The sequence below is a fragment of the Trichoderma harzianum genome (genome assembly GCF_003025095.1).
Source record: "Trichoderma harzianum CBS 226.95 unplaced genomic scaffold M431scaffold_20, whole genome shotgun sequence".
In the NCBI taxonomy this organism is placed as follows: Eukaryota; Fungi; Ascomycota; class Sordariomycetes; order Hypocreales; family Hypocreaceae; genus Trichoderma; species Trichoderma harzianum.
Genome location: NW_020209268.1, coordinates 234,628 through 254,004, shown reverse-complemented (window position 1 = coordinate 254,004; position 19,377 = coordinate 234,628). Strand labels below are relative to the sequence as shown.

The following is a 19,377-nucleotide window of genomic DNA, read 5'->3' as shown; positions in this document are numbered from 1 at the left end:
GAATCAGACTGTTCGGTCCATTCATTGTCGTTATTTTCAACTATCAATGCTTCGAATTCCTTTCACTTGCACGATTGCATTGCCCCTATCCTGTGCCTCAGATCTAAACAAGGCGCTCTAAACGATAACGACTGCAGACGACATCGCACTACTGCGGGCCTGATCCTGCTCCTGATCCTTTCGATTGGCCTCTTGTCTCAGCTTGCCGCAGCCTCACTTTATAGCCGCCAGCCCGTGACCCCTCTGGCCAAGACTCGAAACGACATGCAATGACCTGCTGATATTCGCCACGGCTTGAAGCTTTTATTTCTTCTTTTTTCTTTGCATTTTCAGTTCCAGCTTCTCAAATACACATATAGCCGCCATGCTTGACGACAGCTTCCCCACGTACCGCATGCACGCTTCTGCGGAAGATGCTCTCCAGACGACTCTGTTTTACACATACAACGGCTCGGATCCTCAGCGCGCTTACACCCTCCAGAGACCTGCCCCCGCATCCTCGGCGAACCAGTATGCCATCGCCCTATTCGACGCCCACTACCAGTCCGTCATCTACGGCGAGGTGCTGGTGAAGCCCGAGTTCCAGCAGCCCACGCTCTCGGCCGCCGAGATTCGCAACCAAAACGGCTCGCCGCCCAACGTGCCCATCACGCCCGACTCCTTCTCCGTGCTGCTGTATAACCCGGACCAGAACATTGTCGTCAAGCGCAATGCCGGGGGGTGGAATCGCGCTGATTCGTGGGGGTTTGAGATTCCTGAGCGCACGTTTAAGCTGCCCAGTGCCAGCAAACTGGACCAGGAGACGGGGAGCAACGACGTGGCGGATCAGTCGCCGAAGATTATGTTTCACTGGAAGCGGGATGGGCGGCTTAATAGGGACATGACGTGCTACATGTCGGGGAAGAGCGTGGGCGGCAAGAAGAGCAAGGAGCCGGATATCACGGTGGCCATGTATCGTAGCCAGAAGCAAGGGGATGCCGTGTGCATCTACGAGCCCAACATGGCTCGAGTCGAAGTCGAGGACCGAAAGGGTCTTGAGGTCGTGCTGTTGCTGAGTGCTGTTGTCGTCAGAGACTTGCATTTTGCACCGAAGCAGGATCCATTCAACATCTCCGGCGCGGTCCCTGCAGGGAGAAGAGGCTCGCGGCCGTTGGCACCGTCGCCAAACGACCCGACGCTTGTATCCGGTGCATTGGCGGATACTACTCCATCACCGGGGCCGACAAACACGCCACCGGCAAGACCCTCTGCCGCGAAGCAGGCCGAGATTGATGCCGAGACACGCCGGCTGAAAGCAATGGTGGCCGAAGAAGAGCGACAGCGCCGGGCGCGACTTGCTAGGGAGGAAGAAGAGAAGACGCGGAGGATGCTCCAGCAGGAGGAAGAAGCTCAGCGGCGGCGGAAGCAAGCCGAGATCGATGCCGAGACCGAGCGGCTTCGTCGAGAGTACGGCGTGCCGGCCCCTCGGCCAACGCAGGCATCTCCTCCGCTCCCGCAGCGGCCTTTTGGAGCACCGGCGTCGACGGCGGCCATGTCTGGTGCTTTGGGTGGCGGCGGCTGGTATGGCCCGCCCGTCGTGAACAATCTCCAGCCTCCGCCTCCGCCGCGGCCAAACAGCGTAGGCCCCGGGCCGTCTACGCAGCAGCAGAATGGGCGCAACAAGCTGAGTCCTTATTCGGGACCGTTGGGGGCGCGGGCGAGTGCTATTAGCTTTTTCGGGGGAGGCAAGACGGATGAGGAGAAGAGGAAGAAGATGAAGAAGAAGCAGAGCGTGCATTTCTAGGGGGGCATCATCATGGCGTTTTTTAAGGGGGGATATACCAAGGATATTTTGGGATAGACTATGGGCATTATGGGTTATGTACTTTTGTTACTTTATGTTGCTCAATTGAGGAATCATTACAAAAATTGCATCTTCTTCTTTTGAATAAGAGGTAGTTGGCCATGTTGTTCACTTATAAAGTGTCACTGCTAAGATTGGTCATCTACAAATATGTACTTATCATTGCTAAGGTGGTGTGTTTTGTTAGCTCACCATGCTATTCATCTGAAGTAGCATTACTAAGGATCCATTGCATCTTTCTTCAGGCATGCCACTACTATTCGTTCTCAGTGTCATTACTAAGAATTGAATCCTTGAAGCAATGCAATTCACTTTAAGCATCACTTATTCACAACCAGAAAGCCAGAAAAGTTGGGGAATGAGATTATATATTATTAAATTGTAGTGTGTATATGTCTTAATCCACCTCTCTTCCCTGATACCTCCCCTTTCTGTAAGAAAGGTATCCCTCGCGTTTCTCTCGAATCAAATGGGTATAGAATCTAATACTCATAAAAACTTTTTGTGCTCCCAGCCTGCCCGTGTGTAAAAATCCATGCCCAAAAAAAAAAAAACTTGTGTGTAACAAAAGAGAAGTCAAAGGTAGTCGAAAAAGCAAAAAACTTTTGGTGTTGTAGTTCGTAGGTCGTCGTCTCTTAAGGAGTGTTTTTTTTTTTGTGTTTTTTGTGTATTTTATTCCATCGTGCTGGGCATAGACCGATATCCATCCATTCCTCTTTTCCGCAGTTCAGGAGCACAAGTTTGTTGTAGTTCTCTTGTTGGTGTGAAAGATTGTCCAATGTTTGTTGTTTAGGCAATGTTCATGGGCAGCTTCATGCCAGCACCGACATTGGCGGCCTTGACACTGGGGCGAGGGCGGGAGAAGAAAGAAGAGAAACGCTTCTTCTTCTTCTCCGAGGCGAGGGAGCGGTTGTCTGGGGTGTTTGCGGCGGAGGTGGCGGGAGTAGTAGCCGCTGAGGGGCAGAGAATCATCTCGTGGGTGATGCCGTTGCTGAGAGCAGCGCGGAAGTGGACGAGGTCACCGACGAACATTTTGAAGTTGTTGTTTGTGGTTGTTGTGTTTTTTTGAAGTAGAGAGAATATTGGGTTGTGTGAAAGCTGGAGCTTTTGGAAGCTTGTGTGATGCTTTTTGAATGTTTGTGTGTAGATGAGTAGTTGTCTGTGTAGCTGATGATTGCTTGATGATGATAGGAATTCCTCTTGTTCAAAAGCACGGCCCAAGCCTCCTCTTATATACAAAACAATCGCTCGCCTCCATTTCAATCCCAGGTACGTACTTCTTTCACGATGCCGTGAATTTCCATTCCATGCCGTGTACGTACCCCTATGACAACTCCTATGACTGCAAATTTTGCATTCTAAAAAAAAAAAAACATGTTTTCTGTAGCTCTTCTTGGTCATTTGCGCATCACCTGCAGACGGCGGATCCGTATCGGCTTCGGTCTGCCGGGGCTCGGGGATCCACAACCCGATCGTAGCCAGGCGCCAGGGGGAGCTCCGTTTTGGGAAGAACGAGGAAAAAAACTTGAGGCATCGTGAAAACTGGATTGGGGAGTGGAGTTTACAGTGGAATCAATAGGAGTTTAGGGCGGAATCATTGGGTCGAAACAGTCATCGAATGGAGTGTGTGAGTCTACGGAGCTTGTAGTGTGTGTGTGTGTGTGTGGCTCAGCTGGGCTGGTGCTGGTGCCTTGCTTTTCGGCACTGAGTCAGCAGGGGGTGTTGGGGTGTGGGCTGAAAGAATTTTCTGATTAATTGGAGCTTTGGGCAGCCTTGGATTTTCAGGTACGGGAGGGGAGAATCAATACCAATACGACGGTGATTGAAGAGCCGGTAAGAGGCGGGTTAAGGCGCTCGGGCCGAAAATGGGCAAGGGTAGGGGAGTAGGGAGTGTGGTTTTTATTGAATTAATTTTTTTTTCTTTTTCTTTTTGTTTCGTTCGGCATGAAGCGAATGATGATGACTGGACAACGTGTGGCGCGTGATGGAACGTTGGTTGGCTGGTTTTGATGTGTTGATGCAGGAACTGTGAGGCTGGTGTGGATGACGAAGCAAGGCCGAAGCCGAAGTGACGGGAAACGCGTGGCTGATTCCATCTCGGCTTCGGGTCATGTTCTTCCAGAGGCTTCGATTACATACGCAACACAGCACATGCAAACAATAGGTATGCAGATACGACATACGAAGTAGATGAAGCTATTCGCAAGGCTGTCATCGTCGTCGTCACTGTTTACACGTAACTCGCCGTGTGAGCAATTCGCGGCCAATACACGTATTCTTTGTCTCTAGCATCAATCCATCCATTTGCTCACTCAGCGACGTGCTGTCCTGTGCCCCCCTTTTCACCCTTTTCGATATTCCCAGGTTCTTCAAAGCCCTACAAGCCTAACGCAAAAAAGAGTCATGAAGAAAGAAAAAGCTCTTCCCAGCGGGTTCCCAGCGGGCGACGACCCGCAAGCCGGGGATCCGTTCCACCCACTTTTCCGTCTCCGCCTCGAAACAAGTCACAAGCAACGAATGGATACATACTAACAATACTACCCAGTCAACCAGTAGCAAGCTGTAGCTGAGCCAGCTGCTGCCAAAATTACGTTGCAGCACCAAATATTACACGTATTTCTTTCATCTTTTTCACTGCCGAAGTGGATATTGTTTGCGGGAAGAGGGCTGAAAGTGCTGAAAGTGGCGTGTGTCGTGGCGAGATGGAGCCCCTTCTCTCTCGTAATAAATTAACCACGGCGGGAAAAATATGGATCTCGTGGAATGAAAATTTACAAGAAAAATTATAGACCATGGTTCTTTAATTGGCACTGCTTTTTTTTTTTTTTTTTTGTTGGCAAATACTACGTCCATACGAGTAGCTGGGCGGTAAGTTTCGGTTTGCAGGGGTGGTTTCCCGCACGTGTGATTCTCTTTGGTTGAATGCTTGGTGATGATTTTTTTTTTTTTTTGGGTTTCTTTTTACACAATAGGTGGATACGGCACGGCCGTTTTTTTTTTCTTGGAAGTGGAAAGGGGGCTTCGCTCGCTCGTGTGTAGATCGGGTGATGGGACTGGGTTTTGAAACCATATGACTTTGATGATGCTTGTAAAACGACATTGCGTTGGATGTAAATTTTTCATGCACCGAGGGTAGCCGACTGTGTTGTTTGTTGACTGTTGAGGAGGAGGCTTCTCAGGACAAGATGTTGCATCGTGGCGATATTGTAGGTTGTCGTTGCATGAAGAGCAATATTGACCTTGTACAGGATGCCCCTTTTGCGGATTTTGCAGCTCATGGGTTATACATACCACAATGCTGGCTGATGGGGATGTTGAATCGTGTCTTGAAGCAATTCTATATGCTCATCCCCATGTTGGATGCTTCTTCGCCTGAATAGGGTCATGTAAACGGGTGTGAACAGCTATAGATCCACCAGCAAGCCCAATTGACTACTCACGACATCATGATGCAGTTGAATATAGATAGAATTGGTGTTTCTAGAGAAAAAAATGCCAACGCCCATGCCCGAGAAATCTTCTCCACCTCTATCCGGCTGCTGCCATCCCCTGATGCTGCTTCAACTCTTCCAAACCGGCAGTTGGCATCTCTTGAAGACTACTCCGTATAGTCCAGTGGGTATCCAGCGGGTTTTCATTCCATCCTCCATGCATTTCCATCGTACTCCACCAGTATCCTCTATTCCCAACTCATCAACCCTCACAAAGAGCCGTAAAATGACATCCTCCTGGGCAAACTACTCCCAGCAGACGAACCACCTTCATGAAACGCAACGCTACCATCATCACGAGTCACATCACCCAATCCAACCCAGCATCCCCTTCCATTGCCAAAATTCCCTTGTACGTTTCCAAGCTTATCACAGCCGTCTTTTCCACCGCGTCCAATTGCCCTGCAATGCTCTACAAGCAGTCCATCGGCGAGCTGGGCCCTCCCAACTCTCGGAACAGGGCCTTCTTCACCTCGAAAATCACTTGCGCGAGGGGGATGCGGACCGTCGTTGCTGGCTTGTACCGGGCGAGGAGGCTTTCGTATCGATCTTGAAGAATCCTGTTCCATCCGGCGTAGCAGCGCAGGCCCGTCTCGGCGAGGAGTATCTGGTATACCCTGACTCGAGCCTTGGCCCTTATCATCGTGAGCAGTTCTAGTGGGAATTGCTATTAGTATTGCTTCAACGTGGCGCCTTGGTATAAAAGGAGAAAAGAAGGGCACCCACTGATTGCTTTCTGGGACAGTTCTTGCTTCAGAGGGGGCCATGCCCAGAGTCTCTCAAAGGGCACCGTACATATGGAAATCAACTCCCACATGCACTTCTTAAACATGGGTTCGTCCCAGAACAAGGACGCTGCTACCATGTAGCACCCCGATGCCATCGGGGGATCAGACATGTATTCCCGGTTGTCTCTGCCGTTGAGAAGCCACTGCCGCGCCGCGAGCGTGACGGCCCTTTGCAGGCCGTATTTGTTCACTAGAATCGCCGCGCCGAGAAGCATGGATGGCCTGAATGACCGCGGCACCAAATGGTTTTGGAGGTGGATGATGCGGCAGATGATGCGGACGATTTCGATGTTCTCCGGGTCGAGCACGAGGATCCTTTCGTGGTCACCGGACGCGCACATGATGTCCTCGACCAGCACTTCAAAGGATGCTGATGCGCACATGAGGGTCTGCGAATAGACTAGGAATGCCGTGTTGGAGCCCTCGATCGCCAAGATCATGTCGCCGCCGGGGGAAATGATTTCGGTAACATCTTTTTCTTCTTCTTTGACTTCCCCTTCATCATCTTCTTCGCTTTCCCCTTCATCTTCATCTTTGCCTTTCCCTTCATCATTTTCTTTGCCTTTGTCTTTCCCTTCGTCTTTTTCTTTGCCTTTTTCTTTGCTTTTGAGTTGTTCTAACATATCGCCAACGTCGCATTTGCCCTTGAGTTTGCTGCTGCTGCTACTGCTGCTGTCGCCGTCACCGTCTTCCTCTGTAGGGCCGAGAAGCAGCTCGACTATGTCCTCTGGTTTCCATTGACCCCTCTTCATCTGTGATAGAATGAGCTCGCATAAGAGCTCGCTGTGTGACCGTTTCTTCCTGAGCGGAGGGGGAGCTGGCGGCGAAGGTGATCGAGGCATCTTGGAGATTTTCTCGGCGAGTTTGGCGAGTTTCTTGTTGTTGTCTGCGATATCCTGTCGGTATTTCGCGTTTCTTGCAGCTCTGTCGGCTTTTGCGGCTTCTAATGCCGATAACTCTGCTGGCTCGGACGTGTTTGCTGATCCTGATGGCTCTGATGAATCCGGCGGCTCTGGTGTTAATGCCAAGTCTGTTGGCTCTGGTTCTTCTGCTGGCTCTTCTCTCTTCAACCGCAACTCTAAGTCTACTTGCATTGAGCTATCCATTGTCGACGTGATATCAAGGCCGTACTATAAGAGGTAAGAATGGACGTAATTTAAAAGACAAGAATGAAATTGGAAATCCAAAAAGCGTAGTGTGAGAAGCCTTGGTTACAGGCTGTCATGAAAGATACAACAATGTATTTTCCAGGTTGAGCGGATGTATGTTTGTCTCGCCTGACTGGGGAGTAGCAACTGCTTCTGCTGTGATACATCTGTTGACTTTGCATCTTGTACCTGTGGTAGGCGTGTAAGTGAGCGTAGAAAGCACGAGGGAGGATTCCAAGATGCATTTTGTGTATGAGTGACCAGCTTGACTTGGGCATTCTTAGTAGCGAAGAGTAAACAGAGATACTTGGATGACATCTCGGCTTGCAACAAGCTGCTTACAAAGTCGACAGCGAGAGGATGCACAGAATGCCGTGCATAAAGCTCCAACCCACTTTATCACTCAATGTAGTATAAAACTGAACTAAAGCAGGAGTTGCGCATTAGTCTTCAATCTAGCCTCACCTTCGAACATCATCGCATCATCGTCTGTCTACATGATCATGAGCCAAACCTATAAAAATGAAACCAATCGAATCACCACGCACACACACACGCAAAGAGAGATACATCTCATCATAAAAAACGTAAACAAAGGCCCTTGACATGCATCTAGGCTCTTCAAATCATCACCCCTTACACTGTAGCCGGCTTGCCAAGAAAAACGCCGCTCATGCAACGCCTCCCCCCTCCCATCTTGATCCGTTTATTTCATTTTCCAGTCCCAAATCCAGCTGTCCTTCTCACACGGCTCTCGTTGAGTAAGTATATATATTGTATATCGAATTTGTTTATATGTGTTTTTTTATTGTTCTGTGTCTTCTTAGTTATCTTCATCAACCTTCTCCAGGTGCAGGTCGTTGACCAGCATGTATCGGCTGAAACCGAGCCACAGGTAGCGGAACCAGACCATCTGGCTCTTGTGGGCGGTGGTCATGGCGGACCAGGCGGTGCCCAGCTTGGGCTCGGGTCCAACGATGTTGTTGGTGTAGATGAGCGTCTCGGGGTGCTCGGGGTCCTTGTCGCGCGTGAACAAGGACGAGGCGATGGTGGTGAAGAGGTCCATGCCGCCCGAGTACTTGCGCAACAGGTTGACCGTGTTTAGTGTGTAGACGTCGACCGGGCTCTTCCACTCGGGCTTGCCCTCTGTCAGAGCCTTGGCGAAGCCCCGCGCGCCGTGGTAGAGGGAGATGTGGTTGGGATGGGACGACACGCCGTGGCCGTCAAAGGTGATGAGGGCGTCGATGTTGGCCGTGGGTTGCGACACGTTTTCGGCTCGCTGGTGTGCCAGCTGCGGCGCAAAGGCCTTGGTAAGGAGGTTGGCGATCTTGGTCTCGTCCCAGTGCGTCGTCATGGAGTCGGGAAAGTCCTTGCTGTAGGGCCCAATCGTGTTGGTCGTCTTTTGCCTTGAGATTGTGAGGGATGGATGCGATGGTGGCACTTACGGGTTGTCGACGACAAAGACGTCGGACTCGTCTCGCAGGCCCAGGGCCAGGCCGCTCTGGACGAGCTCCTTCTTTCTGGTTTCGCCGAGGCCTTCGGCATTTCCTAGAAACCCCAAGTCAGCCGGTATTCGCGCATGTTATCCTTTTCTCCGTCTTTGTCTTCAACGTCCCCATCTCGTCCACGTTGTCTATCCGTCGGCTTGTCGTACCTGCGCTCAAACACAAAATCTTGACGTGGTTGCCCGTCTCCGGCCGCGCCAGCGCCAGCACCGTCGGGGCAAAAAACATGGCCTCGTCATCCGGATGCGCAATCAGCAGGCACACGCGCTTCTCTAGCAGCTCCGGGAAGCGGTTGCGCACGGCGCCGGCGGTGCAGATGTAGATGCATGGCACGGCGGCGACGAGGGACGCAACCACCACGAATAGAGCCTTGGAGTCGAGGTCCAGCTTGAAGGGCAGGTTAAAGGGGAGTCTGAAGGGAAGGCTGAGGGAGTTTGGCATGGCTGCGGATTGAAAGAAGAGACGAGAAGAAGAGACGAGACGGCGATGGGACGAGGCTGGCGGGATGCGGAGTGTGGCCGGGGGTTGCCTCGGTAGAGAGAGAGATCTGATGTTGCTGTGCTTTGTGCTTGTTCGTCTGGGGTCTTGATTCTCGGTTGCTGGTTTTGATGCCTGTTTTGGTCGGAGTTTGTGTGGTGGTGATGCGTCTGGGTGGTGTTTTTGTTGGGGACCAAGTGATGTGGGTTCGCAAGTCCAAAGTGCGTGCGTGCGTGCCTTTTTGCGAAGGCGGGAGGAAAAGGCGGGATGGAGTGGGGGAGAGCAGCAGAAATGCGGCCCGCAGCGAGGCGCCGAACAGCTGATTTGATGCTGTACAGTAGTCAGTAGTATATTTAGGTAGTTTAGCGGCAATTGGCCCGAGGGTGAAACGCGCCAGAGGGATCGAGGCTGTGAGATTGCTGCAAGGGATTGTTGGAGGGCATCACGGGGGCAACGATGCGGTGAGGGAGAGCGTTTCTTGTTGGTTGGAAGCTGAGCTGGTGGTTTAGCTGGCAGCTGTGTTGAAGATGCCGAGGGACACGACGGGTTGATTTATTTCATGTGGCTTGCGGCAAATGGCGGCAGATGGGGATGAGTTTGATGAGAACTAATGATCAATTCATTGGATAGTATTTTATCTTATCTACTCCATTTCTTATGGTCACTGTGAGTATATTCCAGCTATCATTAATCTCACCCTCCAATGTCTCAACCAACATTCTCATCAAGTACCGGCTTCATCTCATCTGAATCCAGTAATAAATCCCATAGCGCCACCTTCAGCCTTCAGGGGCATCCAGGGCGCTGGAGCATTATCGATAAGCACCTGACAGGTCCCGATCCTACCTGCTGCGGAGTCTCGCTGCACCCGCTGATTGGCCCGCTGGCGCCCGCCTCGGCTGATCTAGACTGATGTCATTTGTCAATTCTCACGAGACACGTACTCGATAATTTTCCCAATCTCACCAACGGCCACCAGTTTTTGCTTGTATTGTTTTTTATTTATTTATTTTGTTTCTACCTTTCCTGCACCTTGCACATTCACATCAAAAGACTCAAAATAGATCCGCATATTTACACCACCAGCAATGGCCAAGAACCGAAAAGAACCGAAAATCAAGCTTCGCCAGCCAGACCGTTCCGCGCCCACCGAAAAGACGCTGCTGGACATTGCGTCCGAACGATCCCTCTTCGAACAAGCCGCCCGGCGCGAGAGACAACTTGCCGGCAAAAACGAAAGTGACGACGAAGATGATGAAGAGGCCAAGCTATCGCCTGGAGCGGAGCGGTTCCTCGAGGCGCTGCTGTACACGACGACGCTGGCGATGCTGCACTTTACGTTTGACGTCTTGGTGATGAAGCAGTACGGCACGGAGATTAAGTGGAAAAGAATCACCATCAATGCTGGCCGGGCGTGGTTGGGTAAGACCTCCCATTTCTCATCTACTCCCACCCAACATGACCACCGAAAGATCAATTATTAACTCGTTATAAAAAACAACAGTCTTCTTCTTCCTCTTCTACACGCTCCACCCCTCCGAGCCAAACCAGATCCTCATCCCCGGCCTCCCGCGCCGCTTCCAAAAGACGCTCCGCCAGATGCTCTTCTTCGCCATGAGCTGCGTCGCCGGGTGCGCCCTCGTCTACATCACGAATTCAAAGGGCTACCTGTACAACATGAAGCGCGCGCCCCCGCTCGGGTGCCTGTGGCTGTGGGCCGTCGTCGAGCTGGACTTGGTGTGGGCGGTGCCGAGCCTTTTGGTGACGGGGGCATATGTCTGGCTGAATGGGTACTCGATCAAATAAGAGAGCAATTCAATTCGATTGTTTTTGTTACTCTCCGAACTCTGACGACTCCCATGTATCTTCACTCCTTGGCTTTTCTCTCTCGTGTCGTCTTAGTCGTCCCTCGAGATCGTCGATACGCGCCGAAATCATACTCATCTGGAGGAATTGCACTCGGGCAGTCAATGCTTCGCGCTGCCTCACCAGCTCCATTGCCTTTGTCCGCACCGCCATCCAGGATACCGCCACCGAAGGCTTCCCGCCCGACCACCCCCGCGGCAGAAGCGTCCACTCCGAAGTTCCCCTCAGCGCAGACTTTACTTCAATGTCCGTGACGAGCTCCAGCAGGCGCTGTTCCAGGTTGAGCAGGTCGTCCATGACGAAAGTGTACATTTGGTGTTGCCGCTTCTTCTCGTCGTGTTGTGGCGTGTCTTGGAGTGTGCGCAAGAGGTCTGCGAGCCAGGTTGATTCGGTCTTGTACCATGATAGGGAGGTTTTCACGCGGAAATACTCGTCGGAGCTGTTGCGCAGGAAGGCGATGCGGGCGTATGCCGCGGCGGCGATGGCGACGACAAAGGTGAGGATGCCGATGACGTTGGCCGATGTGGACAGGGGGGAGTCGGTGTTGGTGGTTGAGTCCATTCTCCCATTGGATGAGTGTTACCTAGACTAGCATTGGACGGGTTGTTGTGTATTGTGTTACTTAGACTAAGCAATGTTTTTATATTGAGAGGGTGGGATTTGGGGGAGTTTTGTATTACATCTGGGCGATTTCAATTGGAGAATTGGGAGGCTGCACTAGTCAGGGTCAGGGGTAAAGAACCACTTTTGCCCGAAGTTGAAAGTGTGTATGACAATCCCGTCATGGTGGAACTGAAGAAGTTCTCTTTCATCTTAGTAGATCAAACAGAATAATATGATGAAAATAAATAGATAGATATCCTAAATTCGTGGCCCGATATATTTCATATCATACATCTCATCCTATATCACTCAACCTACATACCTAACCAACGACATCAAAAGCAAAAAGGAAAATCGAAGAACAATAAAATAAACAAAAACCCATTTTTTGGTTCGTCATACATCTTCATGCAAATTATGCTATGCAACCGTGTAAACGAATAAACCAAAAACAAAAAAAAAAAAAAAAAAAAAAAAAAAAAAAAAATTTCGCGCTGCCTGTGTATTCCGCTGCTGCCCCCTTTTGTTTTTCTTCCACTCTCCTCCTCTTCTTTTCGCGAAAGCACCGTCTTATGCAAACGAGTTCCCAAGTCTTGATATAACACCATGATTAATAAAAAGGAAAAAAAAAGAAAAACCAAGAAATATATAACTCAGTAACCTTATATAAGCACTCTCAACCAACACGCCAAGCGATGAGGGAAAAAGCAGAGTGAAAAAGGTTCATCACATTTGTCTGCTGGGGTGCTCTGCGAACCGAATTCCCCTCCGTGTAGGCGGTACTCGCGGCGTGCCCTCGTCATCAGAGTCACTATCCTCAGCGGCAGCCGCGCCGCCCACGCCAAGGGCTGCTTCTCGCCGCCTTCGCTCAGCTGGTGTCTCGCCCGTCGAGTTGTTGTTGTTATTGTTGTCGGGCCTGTGTCGTCTAGCTGGTGTACTTCCGCTTCCTTCCGTCTCGCTCTGTTGCCCCCCCAAAGCAGCGAGGCGACGCTTGCGCTCAACGGCGGTTTCGCCTTCTAGCTCTGAAGGTTGGAGAGGGGCGTCGACTGGGCGGCCGCGGGGAGCCTCAACTTGCCGCCTCGGGGACACGGACTCGGAGTTTCGGTAGCTGCCTCGGGGAGCGGGGGAGACGGATGTGGAGGCCGATGTGGAGCTGGGGGCGGAGCTGGATTCCGGCTCGACGATTTCGGGAATGTCCTGTGGGCGCCTTAATGGCAGGTCTTGTCGGGCCAGGTCTTTGAGCGCCGTGGAGGCGGATGACTGGTCAACGACCTCCTTACGCGTGCCCACGTCGAGCTTTTGCACTTCGCGGATAAAGTCCTCCTTGGTCATGCGTCGTCCCACGCCTCCAATTGTGAAACGAATCTGCTTATCGTCATCCTCATGGGCCACGCTCTTCCTGCGGCCTTCACCGCCGCCTCCGCCGAGAACGCCAAAGCCAGTCGTCCAGCCGGGCTTGAACACGGGCTTGGCCGACGATGAAGCAGCTGCACCGGCGGCAGAGGATTCGCCTGCCTTGCCTTCTTCAGCAGCAGACGCGGCTGACTTTTCCTGCTGGCGTGCGAGGGCGCCAAGTCCAAGGTACTTGAGGCTGTTGTTAATGAGGGTGCTTTCCTGGCCGGTGGGCTTCTGTGGGGGGAGTTCATAGGTCTTGACGACTTCTCCGTCCTCGTCTTCGACGATAATCTATAAGCAATCAGGTTAGAAGGCAATTCAAAGCCACAATGGGAGTTAATGAGGGACGTACCGCGTTACCGAACTGATAGGCTCGGGCCGGTTCATGTCGTCGTCTTGACTTGTCCTTTTCTTTTCGCTTCTCCACTTCGGAGCTGTACACGTCTGTCATTTTCCGTTTGATGTTGTCGACGGTCCAATGGAAACGCTCCGCCTCGGACTTGGATCTCTGCCGACCGGCCGTGGGCCGTTTGCCGTCTTCTCCTCCTTCGGGCTTGCGCTGGGCTGGCTGAGCATCGACCACCTCGCCTTCGTCATTCTCAAAGACTAGGTGGTGGCCTTCCTCGTAGACATTGACGTGTGGTGCCCGGGGGCTTACCTGGGGGCTCTGGCTCTCGTCAGCTCTGCGGCGGCGGCCACGATCCTCCTCTGCGTCCTCTAGCTTCTCCAGCTCAACATCTGTAGGGTTGTCGCCGGCCAGTGTGGAGTCTCTGACATCTGTCTCTGGCGGTGTCTCCTTTTCGGGTGAGGGCGATACCGGCGTTGAGCGGTTAGGAAAGATGGCCGATTGACTGATGGGGCCTCCAGGCCCAATGCCGTCGTCCCACTTTCTGTGCTTTCTCTTCTTGGCCACCAATGATGACGGACGGCTGCCCGAGCGGCCATTGTCCTCTTCTCTCTGGCGGCGGAGAAACTGCGCGGGTGGGGGCAGTGTGCCGGGGGGGAACTCGGGTGTCTTGTAGTCGTCAAAGGATGTCTCCGACATCGTTCGGGCCTGGGATCTAGATTGGGACGAGATCCTGGGCAGCCTGTTCATCCATGACGGTCCATCCTCGGGGGCGGCGGTGTAGGACATGGTCAGTGTCAGGGTATTGATGCGCTTGCCGAGCGTAAAGACGGCAATCGAGGAGCCATGGACGAGAATGGATGAGATGACGAGGAACGTGACTATGGGCCACACGAGATAAATCAGGTTGTAGTGATCTGTGCCCTCGGGTGGCAAGTCCGATAGCGGCACAGGCTCATCATGCTCCAGCTCAGCCCTCGCGAGAATAGCGACGAAGATTGCGCCGACGCCTATTGGGCCGAAATGGCCTGCAAAGAGAGCCTCGCGCCAGTTTTTGATGTCTGGTATGAGTGGCTTGAGCATCATCATGATGGGAATGCGGCGGAAGAGGATGACAAAGATGGCAATAACAACGAGGCGCCAGACCTCCATGCCCAAAAAGCCGTTGTTGTACTGCTCCCACGGGATGATGGTGCCAAAATAGACAAAGTATGCCAAGTTGAGAAGCAAGTCAATGACGTTGGAAACATGCGACTCCTCCGTCTTTTCGCCGAACCAGCCGTCGTTAGAGAAGCCGACTCCGGCAGCAAAGCCCACGAGGAGATCGTCAACGCCGAGGATACTACCCGAACCGGCGCAGAAGAGCGAGAGGGCAAAGTAAAAGACAAGGAAACTCTCGCGATCAATCATGTCGTGTTCCTCGGCGTAGCGGATGCCGCGGCGCGCAATGTAGCCGATCATGAAGCCGTAGAAGGCACCAAAGATGCACTCGTAGAGGATGACATAGACGACAAAGTGGAAGCTGACCTCGCCCGCGTTGCGGTTGAACTGGATCAGGTAGAGCGAGAGGTAGATGAAGGGGAAGGCCATGCCGTCGTTGCAACCAGATTCGGCTGACAGCAAGTCTCGAAGATGCTTGGGCACGCGCTTGGCGAATTTACCCTTGCCAACCACAGACGAGGCCAGGACGGGATCGGTGGCGGTGACACAGGCGGCGATGACAAGCGATTCAAGCCAGTTGAGCGGTGGAATCATCCACCAGACGAAGAGGCTGACTAGAAGCCAGCCAACGGCCATGACGGGCACCAGCAGGAAGACGACGGAGCGCCAGTGCTTCTCCATGTAAAACTTGGGCAATTCGACACCGACGGCAAAACACTGGACGACGAGAACGATGCGCGAGAACTCGACGGTGACGATATCAACGCTGCCCCAGGACCGCGGATCGATGAGGTTGGCGGCATGAGGTCCGAAGATGACGCCGCAGAGGGTGGCGACTGTGGCCTCGCCAATATACATGCGCTCCTTGATAATGGAGGAACATAGCATGAAGAGCGAGGTGAAGCCGCCGAGGATGATGTAGACCAAGTGCGGCTTGGTGATGTCGAGGTTGTCCCACGCCATGGTGGCGGTCGGTTGAGGGTATCGCGACGAGGTAAACGGGATCAGCAGCAGCAGTTTTCGAAACTGTCTTGTTCGTCTCTCAACCTATGAGGTACCGGGTTTCCTCTGTTTCTTTCGCAACCTCCTCTTATTGATGATGAGTCTTTCCTTTCTCTTCTCCTCCTTCTTCCAGCTCCTTCTCTCAACCCTCGCGTCGGGGTTTGCCGACAAAATATTTTTTTTCTTCTTTCCAAAAGTTGCAATCGCCCGTTGCGTCTCGGCTTTTGCTTTTTGCTTAGCTCCGTTTCAAAGCCCAACCTCGCGTGCCCAAACTAACACAGTTGGCAGTCCAGGGTCTCTGCTTGGCTCAAGGCGCCGGTTGAGGTTCTGACGGAAGCTGGCGCCGGGAGAAGCAGCGGCCTACGGGCTGGCACTGCAATCTTGAAGTTACGCCCCAGTCAATGGTAGCCGAGCCAGGAGAGTCGCGATGGCGAGACATGCAGGAGAGGAGAGAAGAAGCACGGGATTGAAGACGAATGTCATGGAACAGAAGAGGATAAGGAAACAAGAAGAAGAAGTGGGTTCGCACGTGGATACGAGTATAGGATGGGATGGGTAGGCAGGACGAGGATGATAAGGATGGGATAGGATTGGACACTGGAGTGAGCAGATTGGATTTCTTTTGCCACGCTAGGCCCGAAACCCGAGCCAAGGGCTTGGAAGCAGCAGAAGCAGCGAGATGGCCAGCGTGTGGAGAAGGCAATTGCTGGGCGCGAGGCTGTGTCGTCACTCGATCGGAGGCGTCGGTTCCGTTGCAACAGGCCGTGGGCCCGGAAGAAGCTCGTTAAGGGCCGGGAGACGAAGATGGGGGGCGGCCGAGAAGGAACTTTGACGCTATTCTGGCGGCTAGGTGGATGGTGTGCGAGTATGGGGTTGAAGCTGTCGATGCCGGTAGCGTGGAGTTGATGCTGTAAACTGTAGGAATGAACTGATTGATGCCGTTTGATGAGATTCGTGGTGCTGATTCCAACTGCCAAAAAAGAAGATGAACCCCCGGGTTTGGAAGACGCAAAATTCTTGATTCAGACACCGAGAAGCAACAAGCCCTCGTCAAAAACTCGTCCAGAAGGCCAACGCGTCGTCGCCAAGGAGCTACCGCTGCAAGTCCCCAGTCCAGCGCTGATGCGCAGCGCCAGTGGGGTGGCCACAGGGCGTCCTGCCGTGGGGATTGCGGGCTGCCACAGCGCTCGCGGCCACTAACAGCGCTGAGGCCAACACCGTAGACTGCTTTGGGGCCGCTAGGGGGCAGCGTCGGGCGGGATCCACCGCCTGCCAATGCCGGCGTTTCGTTTTCGCAGCAAAACTCGTTACCTCGAGTTGTGAGTTGTTGGGTTTGGACGTTTTTTTTTTAGCAGAGTCTTGGCCGGGCTTGAACGAGTCGGACGAATTGATGATCCCATTTATTCGCTTCGCACCTTTTTTTTTCTATTTTCCTTCTGCCTGATTTGTTTTTGTTTACGGCGTAACACGGACTTGGAATGGAATTGACGGCTGAGACACTCCGGCTCCGGTTTGCCGGAACCGTGCCGTTTTCCTTTTTCCTGCCTCTCCTTTTCCCTCGCTAACATCAACATTGAACCTTGAATGTCTCACCCGCCTCGTGACGACTCAGATCCGCATCCTGCAAGTGTTTTCGACTCCAACAGTCTCGGCACGGCTGGGCTCATTCATTCTTGGCAGCGTAGCGAGTTTCAAGCCGCCCCGGTTCTTTTCTTCCTTTTTTTTTGTGCTATTTTTAATTGCATCCTCCCTTTTCAACCCGACGTCTCTGTCTTCTGCTGTACTCGTATATCAATGCATTCTGGGTTTGTTGGGGGCTAAGCCTTCAATTCAACGTTATGCGTGTTACTCCCGGATATTATCTTGCAACATGGGCCTGTCATCTCCCGCCAGCCATTTGCTGTGATTCGTCCCGGGATGCTCCGCGGACGTTGCTTCCTGGCGTATTTCAGCATCCGGCATTGGTGAAGTTCCCACTACGGAGATAGAATCATGGATTTTGCCCCCGCCCCTTTTTTTCTTTTTTTCCACCCTTCTTTATGCTTATCTCTCAGCCCCTAATAGCAAACGCTGGACGGATATCCTCATCTAGATTGCTGACAACATGCCGTTAGCCCCCAACATCAACCATGAACCCGTCCCGACCCGGGATCAATATTCGTTCAGCTCGACTGTTCACCTGTATATTCGTATCTTTATTTTTATTTTTAATTGGGGGATTATTTTGTACTTTTTAGAGGCAATAATTGCCACCTGGGTGTTATTCTCTCGAGTCAGCCATTGTAGGCAGCTGGAAAGGCTGATCCGTCTTGGCCCTGCTCGTTTCCCCGCGCTGCAATCCATCATGTGAGAAGCAATAGATGGAGACGAGCCATGCATCAAGATTCTTGTCTGGAGATCTCCTGTGCAGATCACGGATTATCCTAAAGCCAACTTATCAGCCGGGGTTCCTTGGACCATCAACCGGTCGGATCCGTATGTGGTCATGTTACAGGTCATTTTGATATAAGTATCGTGGCTTGCTGCTCCCCACAATTGACTGCATTTCCAACAGACATAACCTGTAATTGAGGCCATGGCATGTGCAGCGACGTCAAACCCGGCAAGATCTGCCATTGGTTGTCGCGTGCATATGGCCAACTTCTTCCAACCACCGCTCATGTTGCTCTCAGGTAGACCGGACGGTCTCGACTAATCATGCAAGCACGCAATTTGCCCCGGTGCACAGCCAGAGTCGTCGGAATGGACCTCTGCATTCTATCTTTCCCAACTGCCGTATTTCCTTAATTGAGTGGTCATGTCTCCCTTGATGGTGAATATCGGATAATCGGCTAGGCCAAACGACATAGAAGATACATGTAGGCAGACTGTGTGAGACATCTCGGAATACGCCCATGTGGTTCCATTTATTGGTTACACACAATCCGTCTTATTCCGTTGCGAGCACATGTAGTTTGTGTGGTACTCTCTACTATTGCAGTCAAACTAAAACAGCATTGTTTCACCAGCCGCAATCTTGAGATCTTTTACCTGTATGCGTGCACATACATGTGGCCATCAGTGTTCTAAGATAGGACCACTACCTTTAAGCCAGTGAGCGACACGACGTTTGTACGACGTATGCGCCTCATAACTGGGTATAAGCTCACTTTTTTATGCTTATTATGTGTGTAATGTTCGAGTTGCACCAGGGTATATGCATCATGTATATGCATCGTGTAACCTATTTAGTTGCCAATAATGGAGATCAGTGATGCCCCTCAAATGGCTGAAACACCTTACCGATAGGAGCCCCATTCGTTAAAAGGGGTTTTATCATATCTTTTCCGCAAGAAAAAACCTTGTAACTATTCTTATTATACATCTTTGATTGCAGTTGGTTTCACTCTGTGGGAGTGTGGATTTGTCTCACACACGTGCTGCACATGGTCAACTTGCGAGGTGGTATGATGTCCTTAATATGCTTTATAATTGGGCCATAATAAGTATGCGGATAGAACAGTAACATATTGGTGAATAAGAATGACTTTGAGAGAGTTCATTTCCATGGCTGGTAGAATATGTTTGCAGGAGAATATAGACATATATGTATCTGCATATAACATGTACTTAGGAGTGGTGGGCTGCCGAGAGGGCCATTGATGTGGACCGTTTTGAACGCACTTACATCTTGCCTCTATGTCAATAATACGAATAAATTGTATAATGCAGACTTTGCAGACTATTAGATAATTATTTGAGGTTAGGGGACA

General features: G+C 51.8%; 7 protein-coding genes across 7 annotated transcripts; 2 read left to right on the top strand and 5 right to left on the bottom strand.

Moving 5' to 3' along the window:
* Nucleotides 1–32: 32 nt before the first annotated feature.
* On the top strand, nt 33–2,065 carry M431DRAFT_513187 (hypothetical protein). Its single transcript, XM_024919972.1, has one exon. It carries the CDS (start codon nt 365–367, stop codon nt 1,781–1,783), a length of 1,419 nt encoding a protein of 472 aa, XP_024768830.1. The 5' UTR covers nt 33–364; the 3' UTR covers nt 1,784–2,065.
* A 567-nt stretch (nt 2,066–2,632) lies between these two features.
* M431DRAFT_500536 (hypothetical protein) lies at nt 2,633–2,875 on the bottom strand (the record flags this gene model as incomplete). The annotated part of the gene is made up of 1 exon (XM_024917928.1): nt 2,633–2,875. One exon carries the CDS (start codon nt 2,873–2,875, stop codon nt 2,633–2,635), a length of 243 nt encoding a protein of 80 aa, XP_024768829.1.
* Nucleotides 2,876–5,344: 2,469 nt separating this feature from the next.
* Nucleotides 5,345–7,660, bottom strand: M431DRAFT_317694 (hypothetical protein). The gene is made up of 2 exons (XM_024914273.1): nt 6,061–7,660; nt 5,345–5,988 (listed from the first exon to the last, which is right to left on the bottom strand). Exons 1-2 carry the CDS (start codon nt 7,226–7,228, stop codon nt 5,747–5,749), a joined length of 1,410 nt encoding a protein of 469 aa, XP_024768828.1. The 5' UTR covers nt 7,229–7,660; the 3' UTR covers nt 5,345–5,746.
* A 433-nt stretch (nt 7,661–8,093) lies between these two features.
* Nucleotides 8,094–9,216, bottom strand: M431DRAFT_98296 (hypothetical protein; the record flags this gene model as incomplete). Its single annotated transcript, XM_024925029.1, has 3 exons — nt 8,094–8,643; nt 8,716–8,818; nt 8,925–9,216. 3 exons carry the CDS (start codon nt 9,214–9,216, stop codon nt 8,094–8,096), a joined length of 945 nt encoding a protein of 314 aa, XP_024768827.1.
* Nucleotides 9,217–10,340: 1,124 nt separating this feature from the next.
* M431DRAFT_10310 (hypothetical protein) lies at nt 10,341–11,058 on the top strand (the record flags this gene model as incomplete). The annotated part of the gene is made up of 2 exons (XM_024911501.1): nt 10,341–10,674; nt 10,757–11,058. 2 exons carry the CDS (start codon nt 10,341–10,343, stop codon nt 11,056–11,058), a joined length of 636 nt encoding a protein of 211 aa, XP_024768826.1.
* A 27-nt stretch (nt 11,059–11,085) lies between these two features.
* M431DRAFT_10309 (hypothetical protein) lies at nt 11,086–11,679 on the bottom strand (the record flags this gene model as incomplete). Its single annotated transcript, XM_024911500.1, has 1 exon — nt 11,086–11,679. The coding sequence occupies one exon, from the start codon at nt 11,677–11,679 to the stop codon at nt 11,086–11,088; it is 594 nt and encodes a 197-aa protein (XP_024768825.1).
* A 768-nt stretch (nt 11,680–12,447) lies between these two features.
* Nucleotides 12,448–15,586, bottom strand: M431DRAFT_98367 (hypothetical protein; the record flags this gene model as incomplete). The annotated part of the gene is made up of 2 exons (XM_024925038.1): nt 12,448–13,407; nt 13,469–15,586. The coding sequence occupies 2 exons, from the start codon at nt 15,584–15,586 to the stop codon at nt 12,448–12,450; spliced, it is 3,078 nt and encodes a 1,025-aa protein (XP_024768824.1).
* Nucleotides 15,587–19,377: the final 3,791 nt, after the last annotated feature.

What these genes read in the sequence shown, in the direction of transcription:
- M431DRAFT_513187 (XM_024919972.1), top strand. Translation starts at nt 365, where the DNA reads ATGCTTGACGACAGCTTCCCCACGTACCGCATGCACGCTTCTGCGGAA.
- M431DRAFT_317694 (XM_024914273.1), bottom strand. Translation starts at nt 7,228, where the DNA reads ATGGATAGCTCAATGCAAGTAGACTTAGAGTTGCGGTTGAAGAGAGAA. An exon ending in ACTGTCCCAGAAAGCAATCA is followed by an intron (nt 5,989 to 6,060) that starts GTGGGTGCCCTT and finishes AATTCCCACTAG; the next exon opens with AACTGCTCACGATGATAAGG.